The sequence below is a fragment of the Colletotrichum gloeosporioides genome, assembly GCF_011800055.1.
Source record: "Colletotrichum gloeosporioides strain Lc1 chromosome Unknown consensus_117, whole genome shotgun sequence".
In the NCBI taxonomy this organism is placed as follows: Eukaryota; Fungi; Ascomycota; class Sordariomycetes; order Glomerellales; family Glomerellaceae; genus Colletotrichum; species Colletotrichum gloeosporioides.
Window position 1 is genome coordinate 347,270 of NW_025544762.1, and position 17,303 is coordinate 364,572.

At 38.5% G+C, this 17,303-nt stretch overlaps 4 protein-coding genes across 4 annotated transcripts; 3 read left to right on the forward strand and 1 right to left on the reverse strand.

Moving 5' to 3' along the window:
* Positions 1-3,192: 3,192 nt before the first annotated feature.
* Positions 3,193-4,952, forward strand: GCG54_00009087 (Sulfite oxidase; the record flags this gene model as incomplete). The annotated part of the gene is made up of 2 exons (XM_045409036.1): positions 3,193-3,395; positions 3,473-4,952. The coding sequence occupies 2 exons, from the start codon at positions 3,193-3,195 to the stop codon at positions 4,950-4,952; spliced, it is 1,683 nt and encodes a 560-aa protein (XP_045256281.1).
* An 884-nt stretch (positions 4,953-5,836) lies between these two features.
* GCG54_00009088 (uncharacterized protein) lies at positions 5,837-6,937 on the forward strand (the record flags this gene model as incomplete). Its single annotated transcript, XM_045409037.1, has 1 exon — positions 5,837-6,937. One exon carries the CDS (start codon positions 5,837-5,839, stop codon positions 6,935-6,937), a length of 1,101 nt encoding a protein of 366 aa, XP_045256282.1.
* A 678-nt stretch (positions 6,938-7,615) lies between these two features.
* Positions 7,616-8,428, forward strand: GCG54_00009089 (putative pectate lyase E; the record flags this gene model as incomplete). Its single annotated transcript, XM_045409038.1, has 2 exons — positions 7,616-7,949; positions 8,034-8,428. 2 exons carry the CDS (start codon positions 7,616-7,618, stop codon positions 8,426-8,428), a joined length of 729 nt encoding a protein of 242 aa, XP_045256283.1.
* Positions 8,429-8,705: 277 nt separating this feature from the next.
* Positions 8,706-9,750, reverse strand: GCG54_00009090 (uncharacterized protein; the record flags this gene model as incomplete). Its single annotated transcript, XM_045409039.1, has 2 exons — positions 8,706-9,165; positions 9,236-9,750. 2 exons carry the CDS (start codon positions 9,748-9,750, stop codon positions 8,706-8,708), a joined length of 975 nt encoding a protein of 324 aa, XP_045256284.1.
* Positions 9,751-17,303: the final 7,553 nt, after the last annotated feature.

The following is a 17,303-nucleotide window of genomic DNA, read 5'->3' on the forward strand; positions in this document are numbered from 1 at the left end:
TGTCCAAGATTCTACCTCCCCGAAATCTGAGGCCAGACTAGGACATCGATGTTCGTTCACCATTCCCGGGCCCCTCTAAGGATAACAGCGCCTCTATGAAGAGGTGTTCAGTCCCGCCAATGGCCAGGGGATCGAACAGAGCCATTCTCGCCTACGATGCCAGGCTTGGCAATCCTTCTGGGAGCGCAGGCCAAAGGAGACAATCAGAAGAACATCCCGACATAGAATTGTTCATGCCAAAACTGGGAATACCCAGGGAAGCTCCGAAGAGGGGCATGCCCATCAAATCCGCAGATGGCGTAAGGGCTTGAGACAAGGAACCTCGCATCATCCAGTTTGAAATAACTCTCAAGGAGGGCGATGGCGGTGTCTACACCAAGTACACAAGACAAGGACGTCTCGTGGAGATTCCATGCACACTCCGAGAGGATGTGGGCAGTCAGTCGTCTTGGCCTCGAGAGCTTTTCAGGCCGGCGAGATTATTGACCCGCTCGCCGAACTTTGTGTGAGTATGGATTTGTGACTTGCCTCGCGCGAGTAGTCAAATTTGTTCTTGCCGACTGTACTTCACAGGGCATTGCGTCACTGGTGGCTGAACAGCCGAGAATCCTTGGGAGTCGCAGCAAAGGAAGAAGAAGAAGGATCGCTTTAATGTCCTTTTCTCTAAACTAACAAGTCAAATTCCTCAGAGATCCTTACAAAAGCAATTTTCAGAAGCTTCTTCGTCTGATGCTCAATGTTGGGCCTCAACCTCAAAATCAAACGCAAGCACAGAACCATCATCGGCTCGGCCAGAGGCCAACTAATAGACGCGGCGTATCTTTAGTACCAAACACAATCTGAACACATACAGATTATCACTCTCAGACGTATGTTATGAAAGTGAGGAGACCTCACCTTTAAGCAAGCTACCTCAGAGGACAATGTATCTTCTGGTGCTCTCACCTTGAGTATATCTTGCTCAACTCTGGCGTCGTCGGTAGATTGACCAATGAACGCCAACTGGTGACACGACTACATCTTTGATGGTTGGAAAATGAGATAAGTCTTCCTTCCAAAGAGGACAAATTACATTTCAATCACTGGAAATACTCTCAGACACCATGTGACTGATGTCGACAGCATTGAGGACAAGTTCAAAATGCTCGTCTCTGCTGTTCCTGACGTCACATAGGACCTTCCTTCGAAGGCAACGTCATCAAATCAGATCATCAGAGCCCGCGGGGTATATTACTTGCTTCCTGCTCTATCAATGATTCCTTTGGCCTACCCTATGTCAGCTCTCCGCATCAGGCATTTTCCATGTCTTTAGAACCCCGGGCCCAACATCTTGCATGGACGTGAAACGGAAGTGCAGTTCTACCACCTTCCCCATGAAGAACAAGATGACAGATGCGTTTGGCATCCTCAAGATTCTTCCCGGAAACCCCTTCGCTTCGAAGAATGCATTCTTCCGAGTACTAGACAAAACCTACGGAAAACAAGGCCTACCAAAATTGGGGCTCTTCTCTCCCACCTGAGTGGACACTTAAGATATCCAATATGTGGCGGCACCTGCCCGCAGGTGCCCCAGGTGACCTGTGCGGCCCAGGACCTTAGATCACACACATCACTCATTACCACTCGTTTCGCCTGTGCCACCATACAACAGCGGTGTTCACATGAGCAGGTGATGTGCCTAGCCTAAATTAGCTGGGCAGCTCCTGAGGGAAGAATGAGACATACATCATTCAATCTATCGTTGTTCATTACTACTAAGCACTGTTCCGACCTTGAAACTACCATTCTGTATCACGAAACCGGGCCCATTACTCAACCGCCTACCGCCAACAACCCATTCATACGGGCGTCACACCGGAGCAGTTCGAATTATCCCCCACTAGCCAGCGTGCATGCGTTCTCTCAGTGCACTCCATCAACATGCATTTCCGCATAAAACTTTGGAGTCGAAGTCGACATACAAGAGATTGGCTGAGAATTCTATTCAGGTGCCAAAGACTTCAAGCCGGGCCGGGTGTGGGCCACCTCAAGCGATAGCACCGGCATAAGTGGGGTGGTTCGGCCGAGTAGAGGTCCACTGGCACCGGCATACTGAGCCTGAAGCCAGATGCCCGTCCCTTAGGTCCCGTCGGCAGGTCAATCACGCCCTTTGGGCACCAATGGCACATCTGGCCACGGTTATAATAACCCTTCGATATCCCGCACTTACCGCGTTGAGCCACAGCGCGTCGCCAAGGGCATCGAAAGCGTTGCTGAACTGGCCTGGACCAGTCCCGAAATCACTGCATTACCTTTATCAGCAACTAAAATCCAGACACCACACTGTGTTCGCAGCATCATTTTGGTTTACACTGTGGCATGTTGAAGGGTAGCATACTAGTCAAGGAAGCTCATGCCTCATCCCTATCGTGGTGCGTAACGAAGGCAATTTCAAGCACCCGCCACAGCTTTGCGCGCGTACATACTGGTCACCCCGATCTTCTTGCTTGCTTAATCTTGAAGGCACAATTCCAACAGGTAGTGCCTCCAAGTTCGCGATTTGGGGAACTTGGCAAAACCCTCACCGGCCAGCACAACCTCAACTGAAAGCCAAAAGCTGAACATCAGCAGTTTCTCACCTGCGGTAATCATCGCGTCACCCGTGCCACCCGTTTTCTCCGTCCTGCCGTCTTGCCGAACCCCCGCTCGGATCACCGGTACTAACCCGGCAGCCCCTTGCTTAGCGTCTGGCTCCCGGTAAGGTTCAAGACATGTCACAATCTTCGGCGTTAGCACATGGTAGGCACCTACTGCAGAAGCTTGCAGGGGGCAGCGGCAGTCAAGCACGCAGCGGGGTTAGCAACAGCAAAGGCCGCCAGCGACAAGAGCTTCCGTGCCGTAGCTGCGTATCACACAAACCTTCTCATCTGATTGGGTTCACGCTTATTCATCTCAAGTTGGCCAAGCCCAACTCTGTCTAAGCTCCGACAGCTATCATTGGGCTAGTGCAGCTACAACCGTTGATTCGCTAGGAGCTGCGGAAACCAGTTGGTATGCGGTCATGGAGGCCACGCAGGAAAGTGTTTTAGACCAGGCCCATAGCATTCCTCTACCCCTCTCATAGATAGAATAATAATAAAGCGAAGCTTTTTCACCACTCGCCATCCCTTTGTGCTATTTTAACGCTGATACGTGCAGGATCATTCATACATCATGAAGACCACTAACAGACCCGATGAATGGAAGATTGAGCAGGGCCTGGCTGGGGCTGAGCTTCCCGTCCTTGACATGACGGGACCGCAGACCAAGGCCCTTCCTCCCCAGATCTTTGGTGACCTGACGAAAGATGAGGCCGCCATCAAGAGTGTTGGTGACCCGAACAAGCTCTTCACTGAAGAGCGTGAAGGGTGGACTGGGTGAGTCGCAATCGGTCATGATGATGTTCTTCCATAAAATAGTCCTTTACAATCGCTGACCGAGCTCAACCGCATAGCTTCGTCGAGTGGGAGAACTATCCCGAGAAAAAGGCTGCAGCACACAAGATCTTGACCTCCCAGACCTTCCCTCCCAATCCCGAATTCCAGCTTGGTCCCATCCCAGCGACAAATCCCGTGCTTCCTGGTACCCATTGGAAGATGTGGCATAAGGCGGTCGGCGGCGCTCTTTCTCGCATCCCCGACGACTCTTGGGACATCGTCCTCAAGGAAAAGCACGCCGACATGCTCCATCTTCTCCAGTTTCCCTACAATGGCGAGCCTCCAAAGCGCCTTGTAACCGATAAGGAGATCACCCCGAACCCCCTCCACTTCGTCCGAAACCACGGCGGCATCCCGATTATCGATAAGGAACACTACAGCTTCCTTCTTGACGGTCTCGTTGCGAACCCCAAGTCGTTCACTCTAGATGACTTGATGGACGAGACCAAATTTCCTCGCATGGAGAAGACTATCACGATGCAGTGTTCTGGAACCCGACGCATTGAGCAGATCCTCAAGTATCCCGGTCAGGGCGACGAGGTACCCCAAGCTCCATGGGCAGAGGGCGCGATCGGCACTGCCAAATACGTCGGAATCAGTCTCAAGAAGGTAATCAAGGCTTGTGGTGGACTCATTGAGGGAGCCAAGCACCTTGAGTTCTATGGCGCGGACACCTACTTCAAGGACGACAAGACGATGAACTACCTCGTTAGTGTTCCTTGGTCCAAGGTCAAGGCCAATGAGGTCATGCTGGCCTGGGAGATGAACGGCGAAGTCCTCCCGCGCATTCATGGATACCCCCTTCGCATTGTCGTCTTCGGTTACATCGGCGCTCGAAGCGTCAAGTGGCTTTACCGCATTAAGGCCATCAAGAACCCCACCCGCGCGCCGGTCCAGAGCCAGGAGTACCTCTACTTCCCCCAGCAGGTCGGCAAGCACAACTTGAAGCTCACAGATGGCATCCAGATTCAAGAAATGCCAGTCAGCTCGGCCATCATGTCGCCCTGGACCAAGCAGGTCGTCATCCACAACGGCAAGATTCGCTGCAAGGGATGGGCCTACTCTGGTGGTGGACGCTGGCCGGAGCGCGTTGAGCTCTCGTCCGACGGAGGGTTCAATTGGTACACGGTACCCGTTGAGAATCTCTCAAAGAAGCGCAAATGGACCTGGCGAACTTGGGAGATGGATCTGCCGTGCGATGTTGAAGGATGGATTGAGATCGTCTGTCGCTGCTGGGACAATTCTCTCAACACCCAGCCGCCCGATGTGCGCACTGCATGGAACTGGGGCCTGCACGTCACCAGCTCTTGCCACAGAATCTCGGTTTACAGCGTGAACAACACCCGACCGAAGACCAAGGCCCGCCTCCAAGAGTTTGCAGACAAGGGCATTCCGTTTGCCCCAATCACCGTTCCCCTCGCTTTCCCATCCCAGAGTTGGGATGATTACGACAAGTATTGGAAGAGTCACGATCCGAGAGACGCTGAGGATGAGTAAATTGGCCCCGAACGATGATGCTAGGTTTTCTTTGCGGTGGCCTTCGTAAGGAATTGCTTATACGTAATATGGGCAACGAAAATAACAACAAGACATTAAATGCCAAACCGAATTGATTGTCGAAAACTAGACTTGCCTCACATGAAGTGCTGAATTACTTGATTTTGACCAAGCTCAAAGATGATGTATGAAGAGTAGAATACACACTGATGACTGCTAAACACTGGTCGCGCTGACAACCATCGCCCTCATTCCAGCAGGCGATTGAGTCAAAACTACGCTGCAACGCGCTGAAGCCCCCGTAACAATGGACATCCTGCTCCAACAGCCGATCTCCGTGCTTATCTAGCTGCAAATGGCTTGGTCGAGGCTCCCGCAAGGCCACCCACCTTAGAATAAAGCCGAGAACAAGCTTCCACCGCCTCCCCGGGGCAACATCGGGGTCCTTGCGTCTGCCAGTGAAAGAGCTTCCCGAACACTCGCCTTCGGTGTCTGCCGTTGTGGGTCGCCGGATCGATCCCGAAACTCCGCGCATCATCCCGCGCAGAAGCTTCGGCATCGCAAATCGCACAGCTTGCATCTGCAATGCACGCCTTACTATTGGTTTAACTATCACTGGCAGCCAGCTATCTGCCTTCTTGCAAACACCGACACTGAAGTTGCTTCTGTAAGCTCACTGATGATGCTCTTGCCAGTGCGCCGCGCTATGCTTTTGCTGCCCATGAACTTTCACCCTTGCCAAATGTACCCATGATCCCGAGGTCTCCAATGCCGTGAACGCACCCTATTTGCACGCCTGCTGTCAAACTTGTTAACGGCCTTCAATATCCCCTAAATACTGTGCAGCTGGCCGCAGTGAATGAACTGTTTTGAAGGTCAACAACATGCGTGTGATCCAGATCGCCAAGTTCTTTGCTTCCCAAAAACCACCCGTGGCACCGATCACTAAACTCAAGCGTCCGCGCCCGTGCAGCTCGGCTCTCATACCGTTCAACCGTAAACGTCCATTCTCGTCACGTCGCAGCTTCAGCTCATCGGTTACGATGAACCCCCAAGCTGTCGAGGCCCCCTTGACCCAATCGGCCACCTTTCTCGTCTTATCGGCCACAGATGTACCCGATGGCATCAAGAACATTCGATCCGCCGTCTCAAGCATATCGGACATAACCAAGAACATTTCGACCCGCCATCCGAGCGCCAATCTCTCGTGCACCGTGGGCATCGGCAGCAAAGTCTGGGATGAGCTCACGCAGCTGCCCCGGCCGACAGAGTTGCGACCATTTAAAGAGATCCGGGGTGCTAGACACACTGCAGTATCGACACCAGGTGACTTATTATTTCACATTCGATCGGAAAGGAGAGACATGTCCTTCGAGTTTGAAAGACAGCTCATGGATCTGCTAGGCGATGCAGTCAAGACGGAGGATGAGACGGTTGGCTTTCGGTATTTTGATGCACGCGATGTGCTCGGGTTCGTCGACGGCACAGCTAACCCCGTCGGCCCAGACGTCTCTGAAGCTGTTGTCATCACTCAAGATGATGACAAGACCAAGGCCGCACCCGGAGGAAGTTACGTCGTGGTGCAGAAATATCTACACGATCTCAAGGCGTGGCGCAGCCTGTCTACGGAGAATCAGGAAGCCATCATCGGGCGGACAAAATTGGACAACATAGAGCTAGACGACGCGGAGGATGGATACCAGCAGTCTCACAAGAGCCTAGCAACCATTGAGGACGAAGATGGAAACGAGCATGACATCCTCAGGGACAACATGCCTTTTGGATCTCCAGCTTCTGGGGAGTTTGGCACCTACTTCATCGGATACTCCAAGAAGCTCTGGGTGACGGAGAGGATGCTTGAGCGGATGTTCATTGGCAATCCGCCTGGGCTGCATGACAGGATATTGGACTTTTCGAAAGCAGTCACGGGTTGTACGTTTTTTGTGCCATCGGCCAAGTTATTGGACAGTCTTGGTGATGACTGATTAGGGTCTGGGGGGTCTAATACCAAATTCGACTCGGTGGATCGCGAGGTCCTACTGGTGGGATGACAGAACAAGGGGTCTTCAGGATTAAGGGGTACAGTCAGTGGGACGGCAGCTCCAAATGGTGATCGTTGCCAAGAAGTTTCAAACCATCGCGTCGCTTGTTTTCACTCTGAACCGACGGGGGAGCCTGTTTTTAAAAAGGTGATGAGTGGAATAATTATGGTCGGACAGTTTCCCAAGAGCGGACTTCTAGTCCGCAGTCTCAACCTGCATGCATTCTTGTATTTAACCACGAATCAAGTGGCTTGTCGTGAGATGGAACATTTCCATTCTCCTGGTTTTCCGCCCTACTTGTATGGAATCCACGGAACGCGAGGAAACAAAGGGAGGCACTAGCCCACACGGAAAATTGTTTCTACTCTTCACACCGTCTTACACATATTGCCAAGCTTTCTTCCAGATGGATACAAACAAGCGTATACGAGCTATAAGGTGGAAGCCAATGGGGAAGCGTGGCGCCCTCCTTATTCACCTCATCTGATGGCAACCTGTCATCTCCCGATGTTAACTATTTAAGTAACTGACTGATAAAGTCCAGAAACTCGAAAATGGCTGTACCTCAACATCATTGAGCATATCTGAAGCTACTGTCTAGAGTTGATCTACTCCCTCAACATGATGACCATGGCCGTTGCCAAGTTCCTCCCCGTTGCAATTCTTGCCGGTCTTGTCACTGGGCAGACGCTCAACATCCCAGCAAGAAGTGGCTCCATCATCTCTCTCCCTGCGCCGAGCGTGATTTCTGGTTCAAAGGACATGGGAAACAAGGAATACGACCGAGGACGCGCATGCGAGACAGACGTCGAGACACCAAATGGCCATCCTGTCTTCATCCTGGACGACGGCGCGACACTCAGCAATGCCATTATTGGCATCGCTCAAGTTGAGGGTATCCACTGCAGAGGAGCTTGCACGCTGAAGAACGTCTGGTTTCGCAAAGTTTGCGATGGTAAGCTACTGTTTCCAACACTCAGGAGCCATGTCAGATGTCTGGTAAAGAGGATGCGCCAGAGGGCTGACGTAAATAACACAGATGCAATCACGCTTGTTGGAAACGGCGACATCCTCATTCAGGGAGGAGGTGCACAGTCTGCAATCGAAAATGTCATTCTCCATCAAGGCAAGGGGACCGTTACCATCAAGGACTTTACAGTGGTAGGATCGAACCGGCTGTATCGTGCTTGCGGCAACTGTGCGAATAATGGAGGGCCCCGCAATGTTGTCATTGAAAATGTGAAAGCGAACAACGTCAAGCTTCTCACTGGCATCAACTCCAACTTCGGCGACGTGTCTACCGTGTCCAACTCATGTGGCGCAGCGGTTACGAAGGTGTGCCAGGAATACAAGGGTGTCCAGAAGGGACAGGAGAGTTCGAAGGTGACTACTACGGCTAATTGCAAAGGACAGACGTCTCTCAACGCATGTTAAATAGTTTGATAGTATAGGAGTTGGAGTGATTGTATGGCTTGGGCGAACATTGATTGCACACAATTATAAATGATCATCTGCAAAAGAGTGTTGTGTTTAAGGGCACAAGATTTCTTCAATTTACTACGTGTTTTCCCTTTCTGCTGACCCAAAGGTCCTTGTGTTTATCATCGCCATAATTGGTATCCCTCCCCTTGCTTCTTTTGGCGAAGGCTGGTTAGGTCCAGGTCTCACTTCGAGACAACATTGAAGACTTAATAAATAGTGAAAATCAGGATCACAAAGGAAGCATCAAAGCTGCACCAGCCAGTGTGGAAACGCCTAAAACCATGACAACCAGGCCGGAAAGTCCTGATCCTCTCGTTTTGGTCAATGCTGCGGCATTCGGTGTTCCTGTCGAATCAGCTTGGCCTTTGGCTGTGCTTGCACCCCCTCCGGTTCCAGATCCCGTATCCTGTGCCTTGTTCACCAACGTAACCCCTGGTGTCACCACAATTCCAATGAAACTCGAGCTTTCATCAGGCTCGATGGTTTCAGTTTCGATGTGCCGGGTCGCGGTGGACGCAATAATAGACGGGAATCGGCCAGTGACCGTCCGGCCGTGGTATGTGTATGTATTGTCGATGAGGGTGTATACATCGTTGTCGACAATCAGCTGACAGCCAGTGGTTGCAGTGTACCATTCTCGCGGGATGTAAGAGAAGCACCCCAAACCGAGTGCCCTTGCCGTGTATCCGCTGAGAGGTTTGTGTCAGTACACAATGCTTGTCCATGAAATCCTAGCGATCGGCAACGCGTTCAAAGTACCTTGGGCAGCAGGCTACAGCGGTCTCGTGAGGCTCGATCGCGGACATGAACATGTTGGCTGCTGGCTGTATGTCGGGCTCCACCCCTGACTGAGTTACGAAGTGTGTTGTCGTGCTGTCAGTCTGGATGAGGGTGAATGTCGGGTCAGCGTATATGCCGGAAAGGCTGTAAGATGTCCCATCGCCTCTGGCAGCAACTCCCACAGTTGTCCAGTTTGAAGGACAAACGGTCCCGGGGGAGTGGTAGTAGACTGCGTTGCCTATCAGTGGGTTATCCTTTCGCGAGGCCCAATCCTCGTTCATCTTTGTAGCAGATGGCACGCATTCGTTGAAAGGATCATCCGTTAATAGGGCGGCACAATCCTCTGTCCAGTAGGGTATGCCAGCAGCGGCCTGGTAAGATTGAGCCAGGTATGGAGGTGGCGTAATCGTCGCGCATGCTGAGGGCGCGGTCCACGTTGTCGTCAAGGGCCCAACGTTGACAAAAGTTACCTGCGAGAGCGTTGACGTTGGCATGATGGCGTGAGAGTTGTCAGCAAGAATGGATTTTGTTCACGACATGGGCTTTTGAGGGAACATAATCACTTTAAAGCTTGTGTGCTAAATGTGGTTGCCTAGACGTAGGAGTTGACGCTGTCATGCGGCGCAGTCCAGTGATAATGAAGAATAACAGTCAAGTTGACGTCTATGCCTTAGAAGCACCGGGGGTCAAGTGTCCCCTTATTGCTGGAACTGCTAGCGTGTTAATGTACGCTGGGCGAATAGCAGACCTACCAATAGCACCCCGTGATAATAAACAGCGCCATCCTTCTCAAGGCAGTATGACCATCAACCACCACTTCTCCATCTGGGAAACATTCTTTTTATTTCAAGCAGACTGGGCCTGACATTTCCGAACACCTTGTTCGTGTCAAAGAACTAGTGAAGATGTCCCACGCGGAATGTTGCTCCGGACTTGCGGTTGCCTTTAATCAGACCGCCATTAGGATATTTGCCTTCGCGGTCAAGTCAACGCAGCCAACGCTTCGTGTGAACATACAAATAGTCGTCAGATATCTATGTAAGATGGCCAGAAATAGGATTTTAAATAGTTGCATTAATAATCAGGTAATACTTTCATTACGTCTTATGTGAAGTGGCTTAATTAATCTAGCTATAAGCGCTGGGCGCGCCTAGCTATAAAGTAGTGTAGCTAACCCCTTATATAAAGGTAGGATTTAAGCTAGGATTTAGGCCTTAAACTTAAACCTAACTAACTACTATCTTATACCCCCCTTTTAGCTAATACTACTAGTACTCCCTATAAAACTATTCCTATTCTAAAATAGTAATTAAGTTAATTATATAACTATTAACTTTATTCTTAACTATCTCCTTTATACTTTCTTTTCTATATTAACTTTATTATTCTATTTTATTTCTTAAAATATTTCTAATTTTTAACTTTTAGTTATATACTAATTATAATATAAAACCCTTATTAATTTTAAAATAACTTTAATATAAACTTAAATTATATAGTTTAATAGTTTAGTTATTTTTAGATTATATAAACTTAGATTAAAAAAACTAATAATTTAACTTTAAGGTTTTAGGTTTAAATTAGATTTATAGTAATTAGGTCTAATTAACTCTTTAATATTAATTAAATAATATAAGTTTTATATTCTATAGTTAAACTTAATACCTTAAAATAAATAGAGTTTATAAATTCTTATAAAAATTAGTTTTAAGATATATTAATAATTTATATAAACTTAATTAATTAAAATAATTATTAGAAAATANTATAAAGTTTAGTTCTCTTTTTACTTTTATTCTAACTTATACTCTTAAGATTTAATTAAAATTAAGTAAGTTAAACTTAAACTTATATCTCTTTTAGTAGTTAGTATTATTATATTTTAATATAGATAAATATTAACTAAGATATCTAATTTAGTAATAAAGTTATAACTTAGTGAAATTAAAGTCTTTAATTACTTTCTAAGCTTTTATTATTAGATAACTTCTTATATAGGAGACTTTTATAGTTAGTAATTTAACTATTAAAAAGAGCAAATTAAAGTAATTAAAATAATATAAAATCTAACTATAAAAGTTAATTAGTTAGTAAGATATAAAGGAATAAAGTTATTATATATAAGAGAAATAAATAAGTATATAGGACTTAATTAAGATTAAGTTTTAAGATATTATCTTTAGATTAAGACTTATTATTAGTTATAGGTAGTTTAGATAAACTTAGTATTCTAATAAAGTTATAATATTTCTCTACTATTAGTAGTTTAGTGAGGCTATTAGTAACTATTTTATAGGTTAGGATATAATTAATCTTAAAGTCTTTATTATTAATATTATTAANATAATCTAATAATATTTAATCTTAATATAGTATAATTTAAATAACTATTTACTTAATAAGTAATTATTAAAAGTATTTATAAAATTTATATATATTTAGAGGGGTAAGTAAATAGAGATATTTATCCCTTTAAAGAGATCTATAATATATAGTAGAGCTTTCCCTTTAGGTATTAGATTTATTTACTTAGCTTTATAAATTAATATAGCTATAAATAATTATAATACTAATTTCTAAGTAATTAGTACTCCTCTATATATAACTATATAGCTAGCTATTAACTTACCTATTCTTTTATAATTAGACTAGTTAGCGTTATAGAATACTAATAATTTAAGGTTATTAATAGAATAACTTAGACTACTAAGGTAGAGTACTAGTTATTATAAGCTATAGAGATATCTCTATATTAATCTTAGTAGTTTATTATACTTTTTAGAGGTATATTATTAATCTCTAGTAGCTCTACTTATAGGTATTATAATATCTAGTTATATACTATTTATAATCTACTATAATTTACTTAGATTACTTTAATATTTATATATCTTAATAAGTATTTTATATTATTCTATAATCTCTAATAACTAAGTATTACTAAGGGGGTAAGGAACTTAGTTATATCTAGTAATACCCTTCTCTATTAGTATATTATTAATATACTTAACCTATAAAATCTAAAGTTATCTTATTTTCTAATAGTAAATAATCTTAAACTTAAGAAACTATTATATCTTACCTAAATCTTTAATCTAAAAGAAGTTATATAAGTTATTTTTAAAGTTATTAACTTATTTAATATTAAGTATAGTAATAAGTATATTATTAATATAAAGTAATATTATAATACTATCCTTATTAATAAGAATATAAAGTTCTTTTAAGAATAAATTAAACCTTAATTACTTAAGGATAGTAATAATTTATTTATACTAGAGAAGAAAGGATTCTCTTAGTTTATAGAGAGCTTTTTTTAATTTATAAAACTAACTAGATCTATTATTAAACTTATAAAGTTAGGTAATAAAGATATTATAATCTTTTATAAAGGTATTTAAGAAAGCTATAACTATATTAATTTAATAAAGTTTTAGATCTTTAAGTATTATAATTAATAAAAAGACTTATAAAGTAATAAAATTAGTAATAGTAATATAGACTATTTTATTATCCTTATTTTAAAAATTACTATAAATAACCTATCTTATTTTAACTCTATTAAGTCTTCTATTTATAATAACTTTTTTATTATATACCTATTTACTTAAGAGATATTTAAAACTATTTAAAAGCTCTTTAAACTATTAATATTCTATCCCTTATAAACTATTAACTTAAGTCTTTATAATATTAAAAATAACTAACTTTAGAAGTCCTTCTTCTATTACCTCTTATTTCTTAAAAGTTATAAATAAGTAAATCTCTAAACTAAAAACTTATAATAAGTTAGATACTAAGAAAGTAAAAGTAATTAGTTCTTAATCTATTTTATTATTAATTAAGTTAATCTTTATAGCCTCTATCTTACTAAATTCCCTATTAAACTTCTTTATATTATATAATACTTAGGTTCTAAATATCTAAGTTATTTAAATAGAAAAAAAAGTAGTTACTCTTAGTAATCTTATAAAGATAAAGTTCTTATTACTACTTCTTAGTCTTCCCCTCTATTTTCTTTATATTAAGTAAGAAGTTTAAAGTAAAATACTAAGAGAGCTTTATTATTATAAAGTATCCTCTAGTAATTATTATTATTAAAGAGTAATAAGAGATCTCTACTTTAGAGGAGTAATAAGAGAATATTACTTTAGAGGAATATATTAATTATTTTACTATAAAAGAGAAGCTTCTTTTAGTATTAATTATATTTATATATTTATAATACTAATATTTAGTATTAATATATATAGTTTTAGATTTAAAGTTAGTAAATTACCCTCCTTTCTACTAATTTCTTTTTATTTTTAAAAAGGTTTATCTTTTTATTCTTATTTATTATTACTTTCTAATTCTTAAGTTTCTTTTAAATATAAATTATCTACTTCCTCTTATAGTAATTCTTATTTAGTAGAATAAATATAATAATATAACTTTATATTTAAATTATAAAACTAAAACTTAGTTTTATAAGTTATAATTAGTAATTTATTATTATATTTATAGATTTCTAACTTAACCTCTTCTCTTAGTTATAAGTTATTAAATTTAATTAGGGGAAGTTCTCTTTTATCTTCTTTAAATATTATATCCTTTACTTACTAAATATTATTAGTCCTTTTAATAAGAATATAGAAGATATTACTATAGAAGTTATTATATTCTATAAATCTTCTAAGTTTAGTTTTAAATTTTATCTTCTACCTTTTTATATATAGATAGCTATCTAAATAAATATAGATATAAGTTTAATAGCTCTAGTAGTAGAGATAATATATATATAGTTTCTTTATAATAAGAGATATATTAAAGGTATTTATTAGTTTTTTATAAAGATTAATATTACTTTTATTATTAAATAGTAGATTACTAACTTCTATAGAAATCTTTATTAACTAAGGTTAGAAGGATTTAAGAAAGCTAGTTTCTATATATATTACTTATACTTTTTATTATATAGCTCTATTAAAGCTTTCTACCCCCTTATTCTACTAATAAGAATAAGGTATTACTATTTCTAAAATAAAACCTTACTTTTAAATAAAAAGTTCTATTACTTTAAAAAAAGCTATATTATTATCTATAATAATTTTAGAGAAATAAATAATACTATTTATTACTATAATCTTTTTTAGAAACTAGCTTTATAGCTAAATAGTTATATCTTTTTTTAATTTAAATACTTAGAACTATTTATAATTTAAGAAGGTTTCTATAATATAAAAGCTATAAATAATACTTCTAAAGCTTTATAGTATTAGTTCTAAGAAATTAATTTAAAACTTCTAAAAAGCTTAAATTAGTTATTCTTATTATCTATTACTAAGTTATTATATTAATTTTATTATAAGGTAGATATAATACTTATATCCTATAGGAGGTACTCTAAAGAAGTTTATATTAGTATCTCTTATAGTAGTAATAGTTACTTCTCTAAATAGATATCTTAGATAAATATAAAAAGTTTAGTAATTTAGTCTAAGAGAACTAAATTTATTACCCTAATTAGAGGGATAAATTTAAAACTAAAGGATTTATATATCTTATTTAAAATTAGTAATAGCTTTAGATATATTTTTATAAACTAAGGTATTATCTAAACTATTAAAATAGATATCTATTTTCTAAAAAAGATTAATACTAATAATTTATATTATATTATAGGGTTTATAGAGGGTATTATATAGTTAGAAAGTAGTCTTTTTACTATTTAGTTTAATAGTAATTACTTTAGCTATACTAATAGCTTAGTTAATTTAATCCTTTCTATTTATATAGTTTATAGTTAATCCTTAAGGGAGATCTTAAAGTTTCTTAAAAATAGAGAAATTATTAAGAATATACTTATTAGTACTAATATCTAGTATAAAGGAGTTTATCCTCTTAATAAAAGCTATAGATATAATATATTAACTTAGTTATACTTCTTAGCTATTACTTTCTTCTTTATTAACTTCCTTAATAGTATTATATATAAAAAAACTATTAGCCTCTATTTTAGTAGTTTAGCTAATAGAACTTTAGATAGAGGATTTAAATCTCTTTATTAATTACTTCTTAACTCTCTATATATAGTTAACTTTATATAGATCTCTAGTAAAAGATTAAAAATTAGAGTATAAACTAAATACTTTAAAGTTATCTATTAGGAATAATAGAAAAGTCCTCTTCTAAGTTTAAGCTAATAAAGTATCTATAAAAGCTTTAGATTAATAGTTAATATCCTATTTAATACTAGAGTTTCTAAAAATACTATCTTAGATTTAACCCTCTAAAGTAAATACTAAAATAGATACCTATATAGTTATTTATATAGTTATTTATAGTATATTTAAGTACTTAAACTTATTAAACTTTATAATATAATACTTATAATACTTTAATAAGTACTTATTATAAGAAATAAAATATAAAGAAGCTTTTCTATAATAGTAGGAGTATATCTTATATCTATAAAGGTTTTATAGATACTTAGAATTATAGGAAGTATATAAATCTTATTACTATATCTCTCTATTATTTATAGGTTTAGAGGACTAAGTTTACTTTTTTATAATAAACTTCTTCTTATTTAATAAAGCCTTAATACTTTAAGAGGCTTATTTATATTATTCCTTTTTACTAAAGCTTCTAAGTTCTTATAGGAGGTTATTATAAGTATAAATTTCTATAATAAAGTTATTCTCTATAATATTTACTTTAGTTTAATTAAAATATCTAAAACCTTAGATAAGTTTATAAGTAAGAGCTATAGTTAATAAACTTATACTAAAACTATTTAGTTTATTAAAAATTAAGTAAAAATCTTAAATAAAATCCTTAGTATTTCTATAATTAATTCTAGTTATTCTATTCTAATTATTATAAATTTTATTTATAACTAGCTTATTAAACTTCTAAGTATATTCTTTAGTTTTAATAAAGATATAGAAAGCTAAAGCTATAATAGAAAAATTATTATTAATTATTTTTTCTAAGAGATTATATTAAATCTTCTCTATAAATAACTATTTAGTAAATATAAAACCTATAAATATTAGATTACTTAAAGATCTTAAATTCTTAACTACTACTACTTTATTTTCTTTAAAGATTATATCTCTATTATATCTAACTAATATCCTTTTAGCTATTAAATAGAAAAGTAATCTTATTACTTTAAAAGTATTCTTAAGATTAATCTCTTATAATTTAAAACTTATAGTTTTAGTTAGTTTAAGGATAGTATTATATACTAAACTTCTTAGATCTAATCCCTTATTAATTACTTTCTATATAGCTACTTTAACTATAAAGTTTATAGTAAAAAAAGGGGGAGAGCTAGTTTAAAATAATCCCCTTTTAATAAAACTAAAAAAAGATAAAATTAAATTATTAGTTAAAGATATATTAATTTATTTAATTAATTTAATAGTTTAAAAAAGGTTTAAAAAGTAGTTATAAGTAATTATTAGATATTTATTAAGTAGTTATTACTATATAACTATAATAATTATTAAATAATTATTAACTTTAATAACTTAAAGGTTAAAGAGATTTTATAAATAGGAGATATATATTATAATAGCTATAACCTCTACTTAAAAGTATTACTTCTAGTAGTTTAATAATCTATTAATTACTCTATAGTAATTATTAAATTATAAAATTAAAGTTTTAATAGCTACTTAGGAATAACTTTACTATCTAGTAGATAGATTTAAGTATTTAGAGGGCTTATAACCTATATAAAGTAGCTTAATTAATCTAGCTATAAGTATTAGGTATACCTAGCTATAAAGTAGTGTAGCTAACCCCTTACGTAAAGGTAGGATTCAGGCTGGGATTTAGGCCTTGGGCCTGGGCCTAGCTAACTACCGTCTCGCACGTCTTCACAGTGTGCGTTGAGTATGAGCCATGTCTATCTCCAAAGCATCTGAGCTGTAGGAATGACATTAATTCTAGATTAGTCTCAAAATATCTAAAGAGGTAATCAAAAGAAAATGAATTATTTAATGATAACATCACTCTTATCACTCGCCATTCGTAGCCGGGACCCATGGAAACG